This window comes from Cannabis sativa, chromosome 3 (assembly GCF_029168945.1).
Source record: "Cannabis sativa cultivar Pink pepper isolate KNU-18-1 chromosome 3, ASM2916894v1, whole genome shotgun sequence".
Taxonomy (NCBI): Eukaryota; Viridiplantae; Streptophyta; class Magnoliopsida; order Rosales; family Cannabaceae; genus Cannabis; species Cannabis sativa.
The window spans coordinates 19111952-19133583 of record NC_083603.1 but is presented as its reverse complement, the minus strand read 5'-3'; the positions used below and the strand labels follow the sequence as shown (position 1 = coordinate 19133583).

Below are 21632 nucleotides of genomic sequence, written 5' to 3'. Positions count from 1 at the left end.
TAAAACTTCTCAAACTAGCACAAGAGCAACTAACATGCATTTCAGCCTATCTAATCCAATCAATTCCAGCATTTTAATCATAGAAACAACAACAACAACAACAATTAATAGCAGCAACAACATCAAAAACCATGCATGCAATACTCATCTTTTAATAATTTTCAACAAATTCAAGAGGGAAGGATAAGGAACCTTACCAACACTTAAAGATCACAAAAACCTTGAAGAATTTAGCTTGAAATACACAAAGAATCCCCCCCAAACCCAGCTGCTCCAAACCGAAATAGAGAGAAAGAAAGAGAGAAAGAGAGGTTTTGTTTTTCTTTTAAATTTTCTAACTTTTTAACTTTTAATGAAAAATGAGAGAACATGCAACATTAAATCATTTATTTCAGTCAACAATAAATCAAATAACATACATATTTTCCAATTACTAAGTCTACTAAAGGACAAAATAACAATGGGGCAAAATGACCTTTTTGCCCCTTCACACTAAAAGAACATAAAAGGCACTAAAGGGGTATTTTGGGAAATTCTAAATTCCCGGCCAATCCTGACATTCCCAATGTCTAATAAACCGTCCCACAATTCTAACATACTAAGTTGTGATTTTACTGAGCCAAACACCGAGTTCCATATTACCGGGCACCGGAAATGCAAACTTATGAAAATCATTATATGACATAAAATGCATTTCAGAATTCAACCATAACAGTATAAATAATTATTTAAATAGCTATAAATAATTTTCATAATTAAACATGATTAACTGCTAATTTCCAAATTAAACGAAGCGGTCTTTACAACTATTCCCCTCTTAAAAGGATTTCGTCCCCGAAATCTAACCTGAACAACTCTGGATATTGAGCTGTCATATCTAACTATAGCTCCCTGGTTGCTTCCTCCACCTTGCTATTCCTCCACAGTACTTTGACCAATGCTATGGTCTTATTCCGAAGGACTTTATATTTTCTATCCAGGATCTTCACTGGCTGTTCTTCGTAAGACATATCTGGCTGCAGTTCAAGGCTCTCATAACTGAGTATATGAGAGCGATCTGAAATGTACTTTCTCAACATAGAGACATGGAATACGTTGTGAACTGCTGATAAAGCTGGAGGCAATGCTAACCGGTATGCCACTTGACCTATCTTCTCGAGAATCTCGAAAGGTCCTGTAAATCTAGGGCATAACTTGCCTCTTTTCTCGAAACGTTTGATCCCTTTCATTGGAGATACTCGTAAAAACACATGGTCCCCTACTCGGAACTCAACATCTCTGCGTTTCGGATCTGCGTAACTTTTCTGTCTACTCTGTGAGGCGAGCATTCTAGCTTTTATTTTCTCAATTGCCTCATTGGTCCGCTGCACTGACTCTGGACCTAAGTATTTCCTCTCCCCTGACTCATCCCAATGGATGGGGGATCTACACTTCCTACCGTATAACAGTTCATAGGGAGCCATCCCTATCGTACTCTGATAACTGTTGTTGTAAGAAAATTCTATCAACGGTAGATATTTATTCCAAGAGCCTTCAAAATCCATAACACAGGCTCGTAACATGTCCTCCAATATCTGAATTGTCCTTTCGGACTGACCATCTGTCTGAGGATGGAATGTTGTACTGAATTTTAGTTTTGTACCCATTGCTTGTTGCAAACTCTGCCAAAACTTGGAGGTGAACTTCGGATCTCTATCCGAAACTATAGACTTCGGTACCCCATGAAGTCTTACAATCTCTCTAACATACAATTCTGCCAACTGATCCACTGAAAAGGTTGTTCTAACAGGCAGAAAATGAGCAGATTTCGTGAATCGATCCACCACAACCCAGATGGAATCAAATAAGCATGTGGTTTTAGGTAACCCAACCACGAAATCCATCGTGATATCTTCCCACTTCCATTGAGGTAGGGTTAAAGGCTGCAACAACCCTGCTGGTCTCTGATGTTCAGCCTTAATCTGCTGACAAGTGAGGCATCTCGATACGAATTCTACCAAATTCTTCTTCATACCACTCCACCAAAAGTACGGTTTAAGATCTTGGTACATCTTAGTGGTGTCGGGATGCAGAGAATAAGGGGTAGAATGAGCCTCCTCAAAGATTTCGTTCCTAAGTTTCACACTACTCGGAACACAAACCCTAGCTTTATACAGAAGCATCCTGTTGTCTGACACTGAGAAATCCCTGGCTTGACCAGCCAAAACCTCATCTCTGATTTTCACTAACTCTGGATCAGTCATCTGAGCGGTTTTAATTCTTTCCAACAAATCAGATTGCAGCGTTAAGTTATGAAGCTGACCTACCACAAACTCAATGCTGGATCTAACCATGTCCTCGGCTAACTGAGGTGAGATTTGAATCATGCTAGCTACCTGCCCGGGACCCTTCCTGCTCAGGGCATCGGCCACTACATTGGCCTTCCCAGGGTGATAGAGAATCTCACAGTTGTAATCTTTCACTAATTCCAACCAACGTCTCTGTCTCATATTCAAATCTTTCTGAGTAAAGAAGTATTTGAGACTTTTATGGTCGGTATAGATTTCACACCTTTCTTCGTAAAGGTAATGCCGCCAGATCTTCAATGCAAAAACCACCTCGGCCAACTCTAGATCATGAGTCGGGTATCGTTGTTCATAATCCTTTAACTGACGGGAGGCATAAGCGATAACCCGACCGACTTGCATCAGTACACACCCTAGACCCTGTCTAGATGCATCGCAATAAACCACAAATTTCTCGTTGTCTGAAGGCAAAGTTAGCACTGGAGCGGTAATCAATCTCTGTTTCAGCTCCTGAAAACTAGCTTCGCACTTGTCTGACCAGACAAACTGCTGATTCTTCTTTGTAAGTTCAGTTAAGGGTGTTGAAATTTTAGAAAACCCTTCCACGAACCTACGATAATACCCAGCTAAACCCAAGAAGCTTCTAATTTCTGTCACTGTCTTCGGTCTCGGCCAATCTCTAACGGATTCTATCTTCCCGGGATCCACCTTGATCCCATCCTTGCTAACAATGTGCCCTAAGAAGGACACCTGAGATAGCCAGAACTCACATTTCTTGAACTTGGCATAAAGCTTGTGTTCCCGAAGCCTTTGCAATACCATCTGAAGATGTAACTCATGCTCCTCTTCTGATTGAGAGTACACAAGGATGTCGTCAATAAACACAATCACACAGATATCGAGGGAATCCTTGAATACTCTATTCATCAATTCCATAAACGCTGCAGGAGCATTGGTTAGTCCAAACGACATAACCAAGAATTCGTAATGTCCATACCTAGTACGGAAAGCCGTCTTCGAAATGTCCTCCTCTCGGATTTTCAACTGATGATAACCCGATCGGAGATCAATCTTGGAAAAGACTGTCTTCCCCTGAAGTTGATCAAACAGATCATCGATTCTAGGTAGTGGATATTTATTCTTCACTATTAGCTTGTTTAACTCCCGATAATCAATGCACATCCTCATAGTTCCATCCTTCTTTTTAACAAATAAAACCGGAGCTCCCCAGGGTGACACACTAGGCTGAATAAACCCTATGTCAAGCAACCCCTGAAGTTGAATCTTTAATTCCTTAAGTTCAGCTGGAGCCATTCTATACAGAGCCTTGGAAACCGGTTCCACCCCTGGTGCCAGATCTATAACGAAATCAATCTCCCGCTGAGGTGGTAACCCTGGAAGTTCTTCGGGAAAAACATCTAAAAATTCCCGAACCACTCTGATGTCTTCTGGCCGAATAGTATCTGGGCGAGTGGTGTCCATCACCACGGCCAGAAACCCTAAACAACCTCCATGCAGTAATTCCTTAGCTGACATGGCCGAAATCACTGGGATCCGAGATCCCCAAACCGAACCAACAAACACAAAAGGTTCTTCACTTTCCGGTTGGAAGATCACCATCTTCCTCTTCCAATCAATACTGGCAGAGTATTTAGATAGGAAATCCATCCCTAAAATAATATCGAACTCTACTAGGCTCATCTCTATCAAGTCAGCACTTAACTCTCTACCATCTATTCTGATCGGCATAGACCTAATCCACCTTTTGGAGATAACTAACTCTCCGCCAGGTAATAGGGTTCCAAACCCTGATTCATAACTATCATACGGTCTATCCAATTTACTAAAGATTCTGGCTGCCACATAAGAATGTGTGGCCCCAGAATCAAACAGCACTGAGTAATACGAGTTATTAACTGAAAGCTGACCTGTTACAACTGCGGGGCTGGCATCTGCATCAGCTTGAGTGATGGCGAACACCCTAGCTAGAGTGGCTCTCGCCGGAGCCCTTGGTGCCTCTGATCAGAGCTGGGGACAATCCCTCTTGTAGTGTCCGGGCATGCCACACTGAAATCATCCCTGACCTTTGCACTCACCCTGATGGTGCCTTTTGCAATTGGGGAACTCAGGATAAGAAAACTGGGTCTCAGCACCACCCTGACGGCTACCTCTACTCTGGTTCCCCCGAAACCTCTTGTTCTGACTCGAGCCACCGGATGCAGTGGATGTTCTCCTCTTCTGGTCCATGGCCGAACCACTACCTCCCCTGCTAAAGCCTGATGCAGGAGGGGTAGGAGCCCCGCCACTCGCTGGAGTACTAGCCGACTCCGACATACATCCAACTGCGCCCTCAGCTCGCAGTGCCTTCTCCACCATCTCAGCATAGGTGGTCTTGTCGTCAGTGGTGATCATCAGGTCGTGTTTCATCTTCACATTTAACCCGTCCAGATACTTCTCCTTCTTACTGAAATCGGTTGGCACTATTCCTGAGGCTAACCTCGCCAACCGGTCGAACTGGGTAGTATACTCAGTTACGCTCATATTTTCCTGCTGGGTTAGGTGGGTGAACTCTTTCCTCTTGGCACTTCTAACTGCCTCGTTATAATATTTTGCGTTGAAGAGTTCCTAGAACCTTTCCCAGGTCATGGTGGTGACGTCATGAATCTGAGACACCATGTCCCACCAAACTAGAGCGTCTTCTTGGAACTGGAAAGTGGCACACACCACCCTGTCATTACCGCTGACGCCCATAAAATTCAGAATCTTGGTTATCACCGTTAGCCATTGCTCGACTTTCATGACATATGGACCTCCCAGAAAAACCGGAGGTGCTTGCTTCTGGAACCTTTCATACAAGGGTTCCATTCTGTTTGCCGCTACCAGCAGGGGCAGGTGCCACTGGAACTTCTGGCACAGGCACTGCAGGAGCCCCCTGCTGCCTCAATCTCTGAATCTCTAGATCTTGCTCCTCTATTCTGGCTTGCATTTCAGCAAACCTAATTTCCCAATTCCGGGCTTCCTGATCGGCTTGGGCAGCCTGGGCAGCCTGTGGCGGTTCTCATCACCCCGACCACGAGCCCTGCCCCTGGGACCTCTACCACGGCACCTAGCTTGCGGGGGAAACTGGGCTCGCTCTCACGGTCCTTCAGCCTTAGCCTTGCCCTTACCTACACATAAACATAGCACTGTGAGTCGACAGACTCAGTAAGAAAAGCATAAACAAATATCATACATAAATCCCGAGTTATGATCAGACGCCCATACCCCTGACCATAACCCTAACTGCCGTGTCCCACACGATACTGAGTCCTGAACGTTCATAAGACGGTACTATTGACAAGTAACAACCTATACTCGGTACACTGGTCATACTCCAGCTGCTAGTCATACTCTAGCCTGTACCGATGTGTTACAGTATCTGCCTATACTCAGTACACTGGTCATACTCCAGCTGCTAGTCATACTCTAGCCTGTACTGATGTGATACGTCAAATAGTACAGAACCACCAACACTAGTATCAGCCTATACTCGGCACACTGGTCATACTCCAGCTGCTAGTCATACTCTAGCATGTGTCGATGTGATACAGTGTCAGCCTATACTCAGTACACTGGTCATACTCTAGTTGCTAGTCATACTCTAGCCTGTACCGATGTGACACAGTCGGATGGTTCGAAGCCAACATACATATCTAACGTAATCTAACATGCTTCCTACATGCACGCTAAACATGTAATATATATGCATACTGTTATACTAATCTTACCTCAATTCTGAATTCAGGTGTGCGCCAACCCGACCGGAACGAATCGCGGCGGTTTACAGGCTCCTAAACCATAACAATCACAACACTATAAGTGATACGCTAAATCACTTCCCGGGGACTTAAACTAGGAACTAAAAGTTTCCCTATCGATAAAAAGCATGGCAATACCCCAAATAACATAAAAACGAGAAAATCTAGGGTTCCTGAAGATCACCCAACCGGCAGACTGGTTGCCCAACCGGAATTCGGCTCGGGAATTTCGTAACCCCATCCGAATTCCGGATGCACAACCGAATTAGGTTCCTCAGAACCACTTTCAAAATTCATAACTCATTCAATTCAAACCCAATTTAACCCAAACCTTCCAGACCTGTTCTAAACATCCCATAGAACATTTCTAAAGCAACAAAATCGAGCTTCAACCACAGAAACTCATTTCACCATTAGAGGTTCAAGATTGAGTTCAAAACTCAAAACTTGACTAAACCCTCCAAACAGCCACTAAATCAAGCACATCTCAACCTATTTCAACATAATAAAACTCCAGAACATACATTTAACCAGCAGCAACAACTACAGCAACAAACTTCAAAATTTCTCTTTGAAAACTCAAGCTTTTGAACTAAAACTTCTCAAACTAGCACAAGAGCAACTAACATGCATTTCAGCCTATGTAATCCAATCAATTCCAGCATTTTAATCATAGAAACAACAACAACATCAATTAACAGCAGCAACAACATCAAAAACCATGCATGCAATACTCATCTTTTCATAATTTTCAACAAATTCAAGAGGGAAGGATAAGGAACCTTACCAACACTTAAAGATCACAAAAACCTTGAAGAATTTAGCTTGAAATACACAAAGAATCCCCCCCAAACCCAGCTGCTCCAAACCGAAATAGAGAGAAAGAAAGAGAGAAAGAGAGGTTTTGTTTTTCTTTTAAATTTTCTAACTTTTTAACTTTTAATGAAAAATGAGAGAACATGCAACATTAAATCATTTATTTCAGCCAACAATAAATCAAATAACATACATATTTTCCAATTACTAAGTCTACTAAAGGACAAAATAACAACATTCCCAATGTCTAATAAACCGTCCCACAATACTAACAGACTAGCTTGTGATTTTACTGAGCCAAGCACCGAGTTCCATGTTACCGGGCACCGGAAATGCAAACTTATGAAAATCACTATATGACATAAAATGCATTTCAGAATTCAACCATAACAGTATAAATAATTATTTAAATAGCTATAAATAATTTTCATAATTAAACATGATTAACTGCTAATTTCTAAATTAAACGAAGCGGTCTTTACAAATGAATTCGAGTTTTTATTTCCGTAAGGTTTAGGGCTCTTGTTAGGGTATTAGAGAGGTCGTCCATGGGATGAGAATAGGGGAAGAAATTGATAGATGAAACATGGAAGAGAATCGAAGAAGAGACAAAGAGAAAACACAGTGTGATAGGGAATGGTCGAAGCAAGAAGAGGACATAAGTGGATGAAACCTGAATGGAGAAAGAGACATATAAGTTGGTTAAATAAGAAGGAATAAGCTCGAGTAACATTGAAGAAGAAGCTCCTCATGTCAGATTAAGCAATCATATACACTAAATAGTCTACGGTATATCCTATTTTAGTTTCAATAAAACCTTGAGAGGGGAGAGGGTAGGCTACATCAGTAGGTTCGATGATGACCCAAGGAGGTTCAGGGGATAAGAAGAAATAATTGCTAAAATTGGAATGATTTGAATTAGAGAAAAGGGGGAGAAAGATTTGGAAGGATGATTAATTATATATAGAAAGCATTTGTAGAAATTAAACTCTGAATAGACATATTGCCGGAAGTTAATGGTGATTTGAGGCTTATCTGCTTGGCAACGAGACTTAATGGCAATAGGGGAATCTCACCGTGATCTACAATTGACCCCGTTGAAGCAGCCGTTAGAACTTGCCAGAAGCTATTGCCACTAGGGGAAATGCATAGGATGAACATAAACGCTGAAAAACGGTGAAAACAACGAAAAATGATGGCAAGGCACAATCGAGGAAAATCTAGCATAGTGATGGTTGCTGAACTGTTTAGAAGGAAGTTGACCCATTTATTTTTCAAAATGAATTATTAATTGTTTTAAGTTTTAATAATTATTTTTTATAAGAATATATGTATATATTAATATTATATATTTGAAATTAATAAAATATTTAAAAAAAATAAAATTTTGATAATATATTTTAAAAATAAATAAGTTTTGGTATATATTTTAGAAAATGAAGTAGAAAAACTAAGTCATCTTATATTAATATATGCAACTTCAATATCTTTAAATTTGAAAGAAAGAGATGATTTCTTTTCCGTAATGACATGTACAAAATTACAAGAAAAGTCCAGTCATAACTGAGCTCTTTTCTTTTTGGTTAATTAGTAATTTTTCCCCCTGAACTTTGACATGTACTAAATTGTGCCCCCTGAACTATTGAGATTGTTAAATTTAAGGACTTTTGTCTAATTTTAGTAAGAAATTCTAACATTGATGAAAGTTCAAGGGGCATGATTTAGTACATATCAAAGTTTGAGGGGCATGATTTGGTAGATATCAAAGTCTGGGGAGCATGGTTTAGTACATAAACAATTACTGAAACAGTAAAATTGAATGAAATTAAACAAAATTCCTTAAATTTAACAATCTCAATAGTTCGAGGGGAATTTTTAACGGCCAAAAAAGTTCAGGGGGCACGATTTACTACATGTCAAAATTCAAGGGAAAAAATTACTAATTAGCCTTTCTTTCTTATTTATTTATATTTGAGAGTGAGGTCTTACCTTCTATGCTTGAGAATTATGGGTGTTTACTAAGGGTGTTCGCGGTACGGGTGGTGCGGTTTTGACCATTTTTTCAAACCAAACCGTACATGCGTTTTTTCTAATTTTCCAAACCGCACCCGCACCGCGAAACTAAAAAACCACACTGCAAAAAATGGTGCGGTACGGTGCGGTTTTTGCGGTTTGGGCTATTACCAAATAATTAAACTATCACAAATACAACAAAGCTTAAGCAACACTTGTCAAAAATACCATAAGACTTGACAATAAATATGAAAAAAAAAAAATTTAAGTTTCACCAATACAATAATTAGTGAGTTTTAGGTTGGACATTTACGTATTGGACTAAATAAATATAAAAGTTGGTATTTTTATAATGTGCCGTGCAGTGCAGTTTGAACCGCATATTAACAATTTAAAACCGCAAATCGCACCGCACCGCGCGGTTTAGAAAAAATTCAAATCGCGACCGCACCGTAAAGAATTTCAAACCGCATTTTTTTACGGTGCGGTGTGGTGCGGGCAGTTTGAGCGGTTTGATGAACACCCCTAGTATTTACTAACAACTGTGGCAACTTAATTTTTTTTTTATTTTTTGTGTTTTACAATTTTTTTTGATTGACTGAAAGATTGCAGTGACTAGTGAGGCAACTTAAGCAAACATTTTTTGTTAGAGCATCTCCAATGGTAATATTTTGGAGAATGTTTGATGAGGTGGAAGACTTATGTGACAAAATATAGAGATGCTATACCATTGGAGATAAAAGAATGCTATTCTTGAAATTTGAATTGATGCCACACGATGACATTCATGCTATGTCTTTTTTATACAATAAAAAATTAAAAGTACAATATATATATAATAGTTTAATAAAGAAAAAAAACTTATATATATAATAATATGTAATATCATAATTATAGTATTTTTAAAAGGTATTATACTATTAGAGTGTTTTTTAAAGTAAAAGTGCCAAAAATGATGTGGAAGAAAAATAAAATAAAATATTATATTTTGGATGATGTGGAGATCTATAATATCTTCAAAGAATGCTATCATTGGAGATGCTATTATCAGCGTTGGAGGTGGCCTACTGAAAAATGTAATCTAATAGCGATTATCGTGGCCTAATGATTGTCAAATATCTTTCATTAGAAATTAGAATGGGCGTGACAAATACGACAAATTTCTTTTTAAAAAAGTGACCAATTGACAATCATAGTGAACTTTTCAGCAAAAGCTACTACAACAATAGCTAGTGGCTGTCTTTGGGTTCGTGTTGAGAACACGTGGACAACAATCCTTAGCAGAACATACCACATCAAACACATTTCTTCCTTAGTTTTCGAGTAATTCAACCCTGAAAAATATTGTCGTGTCTCTTTCTTTGCCATTCCCACTCCTTTAAGCCTAGCCTACTCTATCTTCAATTCAATCAACTCTCTTTCACTTCTCTTATTATCTATCTACTTTTTGTGAGCTCAATCAAAAATGGCTATGGTTGTGACTGCTTCTACTACTGCTCTTCTTCATCAGCATTCTCTCCATCTTCCCAAGCTCTCACTTTTCTCCAGAAACCATGCCAACCCCTCCTCCGCCACCTGTCTTAAATTGGACTCTCATGTAATTGAAACGACAAGGAGAAGTCCTCTTCTTTCCCCTCTATTAGTCAAAAACGACACACTTTGTGAGGTTGTACTTGATTCTAATAAGGATAATGAAGAAGAAATGGAAGAGCTCAATGACACCCACGAGACCCTTTTGTATTCTTTTAGTCCTTTGCCTCTCTTGTTTGTGGCTGCTTTACCTGGAGGTATTCTTTCTTTTTAGTCTCTCAATTCATGTATGATTTTTTAATGTATAAATATTTAGTATTTACATTTATAATGTGAATTTGGATAACAGCTGGGGCTATAAGGTCTGTATTTGGACCTTTTGTTGAGCTAGTAAAGTCATGGAATCTTCCAGACTGGCTTGTTCACTGGGGTCATCCTGGAAATATGGTAATTTGCAATGCTCTTTTTCACCATTAATATCATGGTTTCACTGTAATGTAATGTAATTAGGAACCATTTGCTTCATTAAACAGGCAGTTGTGCTGTTTGCCATGGGTGGCTATGGAACCTATTTGGGCTTCAGAATACGTTTCTCTGATGATTTGGTAAGAGAAATAAAGAACACTAATGTAATCTACTTTAACATCGAACTATATGGGTAACAATGGCCTTGTACTTATTAATAAATGATTTGTTATGATAATTTAATTTTTAGGAAGAAAAAGCAAAGGCCAAAGATTTGCATCCAAAGCTTTTGGCTGGGATGTTTTTCTTCTTTGCTCTTGGAGCAACTGGTGGAGTAACATCTCTTCTCACTTCAGACAAACCCATCTTGGAGAGGTAATTGCTGTTATAGCATAACACCCCCACTTAGCCAAAATCACATTTTTGTGTGGTTGAATTTAGATTTAACTTGTACACATATCATATATCTAGTGAAAGTTATTAGTTACATAGAAAGAGTGTCCTAATTTTTATTCAGTTCAGAATCACCAAGTAAAAGACCTAGAATCATCATTTACAAAAGGGTAAATAGATGTGTTTTGTAAAAGTTAATGAATGGACCATCTGACGATTTGGATTCTGTATTTTTTAAAATGGTATAAAATAGTACTTTGAACTGATTTTTTGTTGAAATAAAATTTACTAATAATTCGATATAGAGTTACAAAATCAGATACATTTTCAACATCTGTTCGTATTAAAATTGTCTTAAAGTTAATTATATTAAAAAAAAATTATCCAAAACTAAACACAAAACACTATTTTGTACGATTTTAAGAAATAGAAGATCCCATTTATCAAAGGTTTAATTAATAACTTTTACAAAATAATATTAACCCTTTATAGAAGAACCAAGAGAATGATCAGATTAAACTATAAAACTAAATCCCTTTTCATTCATATATTTATAATCCTAACACATCATAGCTCATCTTATTGTTTGCAGTCCACATGCTGTTACTGGTTTAATTGGCCTGTCTCTCCTTGCTATTCAAACCATATTACCTACATTATTTGAGGTACTTTCTACTGTGTGATAGTTTTACCCTTGTCAAATATGAGTACGACCACCAATATTTTTCATTTTTTCTTCACACTTCTTTGTTTTTTACTCTAATTTTGTGCAGGGAAATCCTGGATTACGAAATGTTCATGGAATTTTAGGGAGTGGGATCATGACTCTGTTTCTTGTTCATGCTGCCCTTGGACTTCAACTTGGCCTAAGTTACTAACCATAGTTTTGAGCTTTGTTACAATATTTTTCAATGTTCTTTTTTTCTATTAGATTTAAATTGACAGCAACTACATTGAAATAAACTTGTCACCGCCTGGTTCATTAAAGCCAAAATATAAAGAAGAAAAAGAGTGTGAAAGTATAAAGAGCAACATAGCAGCACATTCCCTGTATTTACTATATAGCAGGCTGTCAAGTATTGAGGGAAACCCCATCAAAGTGTTCATCTAAAGGTTTCTCAATGTTCTTGGATCTGCCCTTTTGGTCCCCACTCGTATATGAGATTTAATTGTGTGTTCCAATGTATTAATATGTTATATAATCCAAAAAATCTCGACTGTCGGTGGGAAGTTTGACCCATAAATTGCAGTAAAAAGCAAAACAGATCTTTTTTAAAAAAAACAAAAAAAGCAAAAAGAAAAAAAGAAATGCTGTTTTTGTTAAGGGAAATTGATTGCCCTCATTAACCTCACAAAACTAGCAAAATTTGATCACTTATGGCTAACAAAAAAGTCATTGAAAGCTCTCTTGTACTCCGTCCAATCTGTAAATTCAATTGAATTTAATCTACAGACTACAAATGCAATTAATTAAGATATAAAGGTAACCGATGCAATCTAATTTATACGTATTTTTATAAAATTTTAAAAAATTATGTATACAATTACTATTTTTATGTAAAAAAATTAATAATTTAAAATTTTAATATATATAATATAAATATATTTAAAAATTTAATAAATCAAATATATATTCTATTTTTATATTTTTTTTGTTACATACAAATTAAGTAAAATTAAACATTTTTTTTTATTGAAAAAAAATATTTTTTAATAAATATTAAATTATTTAATAATGAAAAGTAACCAATTTAAAATAACCAATTCAAATTAGATCAAATCTAAAATATGAAATTTACTATTTAAATTGAATGTATTATAAAGTAAAATAGTACAAATTAGATTAGATTACATGAACATTCCTAACTTCTACTTGTATATATTATTCAGTTTTCGTTATTACTATAATTATTTTTTAGCTAATTAGGATTTTTGCTACATTGACATATACCAAATCATGCCCTCTGAATTTTTAAGGCCGTTAAAAATACTCCCTGAACTATTGAGATTGTTGGATTTAAAGACTTTTTTTTTTTTTTTTTCTAATTTTAATAAAAAAGTCTAAAATAGATGAAAGTTCAGGGGCCATAATTTAGTACATGTCAAAGTTCGAGGGGTATGATTTGGTAGATATCAAAGTCTTGGGATCATGGTTTAGTACATAAACAATTACTGAAATAGTAAAATTGAATGAAATTAGACAAAAGTCCTTAAATCCAATAATATCAATAGTTCAGGGGCATTTTTAACGACCTTAAAAGTTCAAGAGATATGATTTGATACATGTCAAAGTCCAAGGACAAAAATACTAATTAGCCTTATTTTTTTTTTTAACTATTATACTATTTGGGAGTAAAATTGAACTTGAAGACCTCATAAGAAAACAACAAAAGAAATAGCTATGATGTCATTTACAATTGCCATGTTACCATAAAGAATCTGTCGGCCAAAATTTGAAATCTGAATTGGAAAACGAAAATTTATAGTAATAGGCGTTTTTATGGTGCATTCCCAAAAAGAAGTGTTTGGAAACTGCACTGGAAGTAGAAGTGCTCTTTTTGTGTTTTTAATATTTAGATAGTTGTAATCTTTTTTATTATATTGTGGTTGTTTTTGAGAAAATTAAATTAATTAACAATTTAGATAGCACAACATTTTATTTGATACATATATATAAAATTATTTGAATATTATTTTTTTTTGGTGTGTTTGTAAATTTTTTTAAAATACCTATCTTGTTAAAATTAAAACTATTTAAATGTCAAAAATATAGAGATCCACTTTGAATTTCCCTATAGTATTTATGGTTGGTGATTTTTGTATATTATATAATATTTAAAAAAAAGTTTGAGAAAAAAAATATTTTATATACATATATGAATAAGTTATGGGTTTCACCTAAAAAAATAAGTTGTTACACTCCATGGATTATAGGAGAAGAAAAAATCCATTCTTTAACAAATAAAAATGGATTTTTTTTTTTAAAAAAAAAACAAATAAAAATGATTAGTTGATTTTTTTTCTTCACTTTTTCTAGATATATTCCCAAATTTATGTAAGAAAAAAAAATGCAATAACTATCAGTGTTACACACACAACTGTGTCACATGCATAAACTCAATTACAATAAATGAGTATGCTGTAGAGATCTGAATAAATAACATTATTTTATTTTATTTGATGAAAAATAACATTATTCTATTGAAACAAAAAATCCGAAAAGAAAAATAGCAAATGTTTTTGCCTTAATTTAAAGGCAAGTTGGGTCATGAGGGGTCAATTACTTAAAAACAGATCTACATAAAAGGACTTTATTTACCTACATTTTGATTTGGACCACACCACCCACCCCCAAATCCTAGTTGGCAAGATCTGAAATATGTATTGAGACATTTCACCACAGGTCAAATGAAGCTCTACCACCGCTCCATTTTGTGGGCCATAGTTAAATTGTATTCAAAGAATGTTACCCAATAAAAAATAGACAAGTCAGCATTTTCCATCTACCTAAAAAAGACATTGAAAACACTTAGAGCGAGTCAGACGTAACCATGGTTTTCTCCACCCCTCGTCCTCTTACTATATATATCTCATAAAAATTGTATCTTTCAATTCCTCTCTCACATCTTTCTGTCGTTGAAGAAGGTCTCCCACTCACATTCACACAGGTTTCTACTCTTTTCTTAGATCTGAGTTCTGATTATTGTCTTTTCGTTTATTCTTTAATGTTGTGTTCTTACATGAATGGATATTTTTGTCTCTTGAATCTTAAAATTGTAGATCTTTATATAATTTTCAGTTACAACTCAAAAGCGAGTAAACCCAGATTTTACATTATATGATACAATCAAATTTCGTGTTTTTTTGGATCTGGTTTTAATATGACGATGCAACCCAGATCTTGAAATTTATTTTGGGCTTCTGGGCAAATTTGAGATCTGAAAGTTTTGGTCAATTTTGATGTAATGTGCAGATTATAGATATGGATACCTTTTTGTTTACTTCCGAATCTGTTAACGAGGGACATCCAGACAAGCTCTGTGACCAGGTCTCAGATGCCATCCTCGATGCTTGCTTGGAGCAAGACCCAGAGAGCAAGGTGGCTTGTGAAACCTGTACCAAAACGAACATGGTTATGGTGTTTGGTGAGATCACCACCAAGGCTACTGTTGACTACGAAAAGATAGTTCGTGACACCTGCAGAGAAATTGGTTTCACCTCCCCAGATGTTGGACTTGATGCTGATAACTGCAAGGTCCTTGTTAACATCGAGCAACAGAGCCCAGACATTGCTCAGGGAGTCCATGGTCACCTCACCAAGAAGCCTGAGGAGATTGGAGCTGGTGACCAAGGCCACATGTTCGGTTATGCAACTGACGAGACCCCAGAGCTCATGCCACTCACTCATGTCCTGGCAACAAAGCTTGGTGCTAAGCTCACTGAGGTGAGGAAGAACAAGACTTGTGCCTGGTTGAGGCCAGATGGTAAGACCCAAGTGACCGTTGAGTACAAGAACGACAATGGTGCCATGGTCCCTCTCAGAGTCCACACCGTCCTCATCTCAACTCAGCACGATGAGACTGTGACAAATGAACAGATCGCCATTGATCTGAAAGAACATGTCATTAAGCCTGTTATCCCAGCTCAGTATATGGATGAGAACACCATCTTTCACCTCAATCCTTCAGGCCGATTTGTCATTGGTGGACCACATGGAGATGCAGGCCTTACTGGCCGTAAGATCATTATTGACACCTATGGTGGTTGGGGTGCTCATGGCGGAGGTGCTTTCTCAGGGAAGGACCCAACCAAGGTGGACAGAAGTGGTGCTTACATTGTAAGGCAGGCGGCAAAGAGTGTCGTGGCTTCAGGGCTTGCCCGCCGTTGCATCGTGCAGGTTTCTTATGCAATTGGTGTGCCAGAGCCACTGTCAGTCTTTGTTGATACCTACAAGACAGGAACGATTCCAGACAGAGATATATTGGCTCTCATCAAGGAGAGTTTCGACTTCAGGCCTGGGATGATGTCCATTAACCTTGACTTGAAGAGAGGAGGCAACTACAGGTTCCAGAAGACTGCTGCTTATGGTCATTTTGGCCGTGATGATCCCGATTTCACTTGGGAGACAGTGAAGATCCTCAAGCCAAAGGCTTAAATTAGAGGGTTGTCAAGGTCGAAGTGGTTATTATCGTAGCCATGGTTTGGCTTGAGAGTGAAGAATAAAGAAAACTTCAATGCATACTTCTATTGCTAAAGCTCAACAAGTAAATGAGTGAGAATGGCAATACGAGATGTGTGCATTTGAGTTTAGCTGATTAGAAGGTGGTAGCAAATTGTTCGAGTCTTGTCTCATTTTGTAATTCTTTTTGAAGATTTTTTTTTACCCCAATTTTTCCATTCTGCAAGTGATTGTTCGAGAAAACTATGCTGATTCATTAATGCGAATTCTATATAATATCAATTGATTTACAACTATTAATTGTTTTCTCATTTAACAGTGCAAGTGTACTTATGTTACAAGTGCAAATAGTTCATTAATATCAAGAGGGCATGTTAGTTTTGCGGCTTTTGTTCACCCAAAAGGGTCAAAATGAAAATAAGGAAGTAAACGAATTCAAAGCTTACTATTTCTCATTGACAGAATTTAATTAAAAAAGACAAAGAAAGTCATGAACTGAGGATGCCATTTATAGGTGAATATGAATACAATTTTGATTACATAAGTTTGATACAAATAATGTAATCAAGAATGGAGCCATAACCGATCATGAAGGCGTTCTTCTCCAGCACCAAACATCTCATCTACTCTTTCACCGTCTCTATAAAAATGAAAGGTAGGTGTATACCTAATATGCAGAGTAGTTTCTGGGCATTCATCAATGTCTGCGTAGATAAATGAAAGCTTTGGAAAATTGTTACTCAGCTTACAAAATGATGGGAGAATCTGGCTGCAAACACCACACCTGAAAACCCATTAAATATAAGATATGTAAATTAAAATCTTCTGGAAGTCACTGAAATTACAACACTATTTAGTTCAAATAAATTTTTCATCGAACACTTTGCGTGCATAACAATAAAATACAATTACCAAAAAAAAAAAAAACTAGAATGGGGGACTTACCAAGATGCACCATAATTGATGACCGCCTGTAAATAGGAAAAACAATTATAAAAAAAAACAAGAAAAAGAAAAAACTTACACAAAAATGAGAATCAAAAGAAAGAAGTGAAGGAAGATCTCACAGGAGTTTTTGATGTCTTGATATCTGTAAGAATATGCTTCAAGTTTTGATCAGTTGAAGCACTCTTCAAGTTGCCGTAACGATTTTTCGGCAAATCCAAACCAGTTCCTTCAAGTCCCTTCTTTTGTTTCCCTTCCGCCATAGCTTTTCTCAGAGGTGGAGAAGGAAAGGAAGGAATGGATACTAATAACTCTTTCCTATCTAGGCACCTCTCTCAAACTTGGGAAAAGACAAATTGCACCATTACAATATTTTATTGTTTTTATCATTAATTCTCCTTTCTTCTTATTTGCTACTATTTCTTTATTTTGTAAGAGTAATTTGCAGTGTGAACACTTATGTCACGTTTACTAAAGCGTAATCGTTATCGGAATAAACTCATGTTTACTAATAAGTAATGGGAATCAGGTAATCATTCCCTTATATTTGTTTACTTGCATTATTAAAATTAGGAAAGGGAGAAGTTGATTAAATAAGGGAGAAAAGAAAGGGAGAACTTCTCCCACCAATTTTATAAGGAATGCCATTAAGGGTAATGGATTTTTATTATTTTTATTTTATTTTTTAATATTAAATATATAATGATAATTTTATCCTTTAAAATATGTCTTGCAAAATAACTACCATATAATATAGTTTAACTCAAAAGGGCAATTTAGTCAATTTAAGCATTCCGATTACGTTTCCTAATAAAGTAAACAAGATAAATCACAACTATTTCATTTCTAAAAAATTTTAGTAAACAACATATTACAAATATTGATTCCGATTATTTTTCATTTATTCCGTTACATTTTTCCATTAATTTATTCAGATTCTGATTACTGTATAGTAAACGTAATGGGAGAAATGAAAGGGAATAAAATGTTATGAAATCAAAATAATTATTTTAACATGTTGTTTACTAAACTGTCCGAAAACGGAATCGGAATCATTTTATTTTGTTTACATCAACAAGGAAAGGTAATCGAAATACTTTAAGTTGACCATATTACCCTTAATATAAAATTTATATATTTTTTTTTCTATTTATTAAATAAATTAATTTATATAATAATAAATAAATTCATAAATGATTACATAAAAAAATTAACATAATATTGCTAAAAAAAGTATCCTCATATTATTCAATTAAACAATATCTGACCAAACCATAAACAAAATCTCCACATGAAAATATTCTAATGTGAAACATAAAGATAAACAAAATCCCAAATATCTAGCAATTATAAAATTATGCATCATTTTGCAACATATTCAGGATATATAGCAGTTTCATCTCATCTGATATTGCGTAAAACACTCGCATCAATGGAGGTTCTTTAGCCAATATGTTGGTTGCTTGAATACACTGCATTGGAGTTAGGCCATTAATCTTGCTTATTTCTGTGAATAAATTGGTTTGCATCTCAGCTACATCCTTATCAGATATTGCATCAATTAATCCTTGAAACTTCGGGACAATATTAGATATAGAATCTGCTAATGCACCAACATTTGTAGAAATTTCATCCATAACCTTAGTTTTTTTATTCTTACCACGTTGTTGGTTACTAGTAGTACTCTCAGTAGATCTACGACGTATATTAGTTGGTTGTTGAGTATGTGAGACACCATCAAATTCATTTATTTCTTCATCATCCTCACCGCCATCTATATTATCATCAACTCCAAATTCTACACCAGTTGCATCATTTTGGCATATTTCTTCTTCATCATCATCAGCATTATCAGCATTTGTCCCAGTAGCTCGATCTCGTCCATATATTTCTGATAGCTTGTTGTAATAAGGAAATGGTTTCCCATATAATTCACTTGCATCTTTTCGTTTCTGTACATTCACAAAAACACATATAATAAGTCCATATTGTTGTAAATATAAATATATATAAATACTTGTATTATAAAAATTACTTTATATTTACCTTCACATACTCATCAAATGCACTTTTCTCACACAATAATAAAGAATGTTCATTGTCCCAACTAAAACCACATAAAGATAATAATTCTGCCAAGCAAGAATACTTCCCCTTCAAATTTTTAATACGAGATTCAATATGAGGTGAGGCCTTCAACTTCGAGTCTGGTAATTTTTCCTCTAACATAATCTCCATTTGTTGCAAATATCCATTCTTAAATCCAGAATCAGCTCGCCATGTTGAATTTTGACTCAACTCTAGAAGACATTCAATCAATACATTGTCTTGTGTTGGTGTCCAATAATGTTTATTTTTACCTCTCCCTCTTTGATATGCATTAGAGCTTGAACTCATCCTATATATTCATATAATTTTTTTTAATATTAATAAAAAGTATAAATTTTGAAACTTGAAAGAACACATAAATTAATACTTTGAAAATTAAACACAAAAAATTTGAACAAAAATAAACATATATATCAAATAAATATAGACATCTGTCCTTATTACATCAAATCATATTTGAAAAATGCTCAAAAAAAAAAAAATACTAAAGTAGTAAAGGTTAACAACATATATAGTTTAATCATCTAGTTCCCTCCCATGTATTCCACATTTCTTCTGTCAAATTTTGTCTCCAAGTAGTCCATAAATCTGAAGACTCGATACTATTAATATAATTATTATCTGTTGTGGGGTGATTTCTTTGTACACTATTCATCTCATTTTCTACTGGATCTATACTCATTTCTCTTCTAATAAAATTATGTAGCATGCAACAAACAGATATTATACGCCGTTGTGTATTCATGTCATAAAAAGATGGACTTCTGAGAATAGCCCATCGCATTTTCAACAATCCAAAACAACGCTCAATAACATTCCTAGCACTTGAGTGCTTCATATTAAAGAACTCTTCTGCTGTGTTTGGAAGGAGTCCATCATTCCAATCATTAAGATGATATCGTGTTCCTCTAAAAGGTGCAAGAAAACCTTGACCATTGGTATATCCAGCATCAACTAAATAATAATAACCTATCAAACATAATAAATAAATGATGTTATAATTGAATGGAAAACTATATATATTGGTAGTCTAATCTCAAACACTGATAAGTTTTTTATAATTAACTTTACCATTAGGGACTCTCAAACCATTTCTCCTAGCTAAAGCATCTTTTAATACATGCCCATCGTGTGCTGAACCTTCCCAGCCTGGTAGAACATATATAAATTGCATGTCTTGTGAACAAACTCCTAAAACGTTAGTTGCAATCTCTCCTTTTCTTGTTCTATACCTTGGTTTGTCAGCTTTAGGTACACGCACTCTTATATATGTTCCATCTAATGCTCCCAAACAATTCTACACCAAATTAATTATACTTATTAAAAATTATTTAAAGTTAACAATTACTAACTATAATTTTAAATCCTCAATTCATACCTTAAACCACTTCCACCTTGGATTAATTGAGGTCGCTAATATTGGCTCAGGTGTTCTCCAAAATTCTTTTTGGCAGCGAATCATTGCTTTTAAACACTCATGAAAGTATTTGCTTATGGTTTTTCCTGATCTTTTGAAACTAAAACCAACAACTCGGTTCTTATGGTGGTGTGCTAAAATATATAGGAACATTGCTACCATCTCTTCGATAGAGACATTTCGTGTCTTTCTTAAATTTCTCCTAGTACTGAGTATGTGACATAACCTTTGAAATGTTTGTCTATCCATTCTTAATTGTGAAACACAATTGACATCACTTGCATACACTAAATCATGTAAGTTTTCTAACTGTTTGTAGACTCTCATTATAGATAATGGCCGATTGAGACGTCTTTTAGAATTTATCAATGCATAAGCACTCACAATAGCACACACTGGTAAAATAATATCTAAGATTACAATTAAATTCTGCACTACAATAATTATTTTTTGCTTTCTTGCTAAACTTAAACGAGCCATTGATCTACAAAAAAAAAAAAAAACCAAAGTAAAAAAAAAAGAATTAAGAAACTAAATTATATGACAATATTGACATGACGAATAATATTTTTTCAATTATATATACATATGATCCCTAAACATATATATACATATAGCATATTTTTAATTTAGTGACTAATTATAACTATGTATATATATGATTCTTAAATTATACATATATT

General features: G+C 35.5%; 4 protein-coding genes across 4 annotated transcripts; 2 read left to right on the top strand and 2 right to left on the bottom strand.

The window, feature by feature from the left end:
- Positions 1-10109: 10109 nt before the first annotated feature.
- Positions 10110-12422, top strand: LOC115708862 (uncharacterized). Its single transcript, XM_030636878.2, has 6 exons — positions 10110-10698; positions 10791-10888; positions 10975-11046; positions 11157-11281; positions 11892-11964; positions 12073-12422. Exons 1-6 carry the CDS (start codon positions 10377-10379, stop codon positions 12175-12177), a joined length of 795 nt encoding a protein of 264 aa, XP_030492738.2. The 5' UTR covers positions 10110-10376; the 3' UTR covers positions 12178-12422.
- Positions 12423-15281: 2859 nt separating this feature from the next.
- On the top strand, positions 15282-16774 carry LOC115711343 (S-adenosylmethionine synthase 3). Its single transcript, XM_030639680.2, has one exon. The coding sequence runs from the start codon at positions 15282-15284 to the stop codon at positions 16452-16454; it is 1173 nt and encodes a 390-aa protein (XP_030495540.1). The 3' UTR covers positions 16455-16774.
- LOC115711345 (thioredoxin-like 3-3) lies at positions 15415-17857 on the bottom strand. The gene is made up of 3 exons (XM_030639681.2): positions 17546-17857; positions 17424-17449; positions 15415-17262 (listed from the first exon to the last, which is right to left on the bottom strand). The coding sequence occupies exons 1-3, from the start codon at positions 17684-17686 to the stop codon at positions 17043-17045; spliced, it is 387 nt and encodes a 128-aa protein (XP_030495541.1). The 5' UTR covers positions 17687-17857; the 3' UTR covers positions 15415-17042.
- A 921-nt stretch (positions 17858-18778) lies between these two features.
- Positions 18779-20895, bottom strand: LOC133035956 (uncharacterized). The gene is made up of 2 exons (XM_061112409.1): positions 19470-20895; positions 18779-19375 (listed from the first exon to the last, which is right to left on the bottom strand). The coding sequence occupies exons 1-2, from the start codon at positions 19818-19820 to the stop codon at positions 18779-18781; spliced, it is 948 nt and encodes a 315-aa protein (XP_060968392.1). The 5' UTR covers positions 19821-20895.
- Positions 20896-21632: the final 737 nt, after the last annotated feature.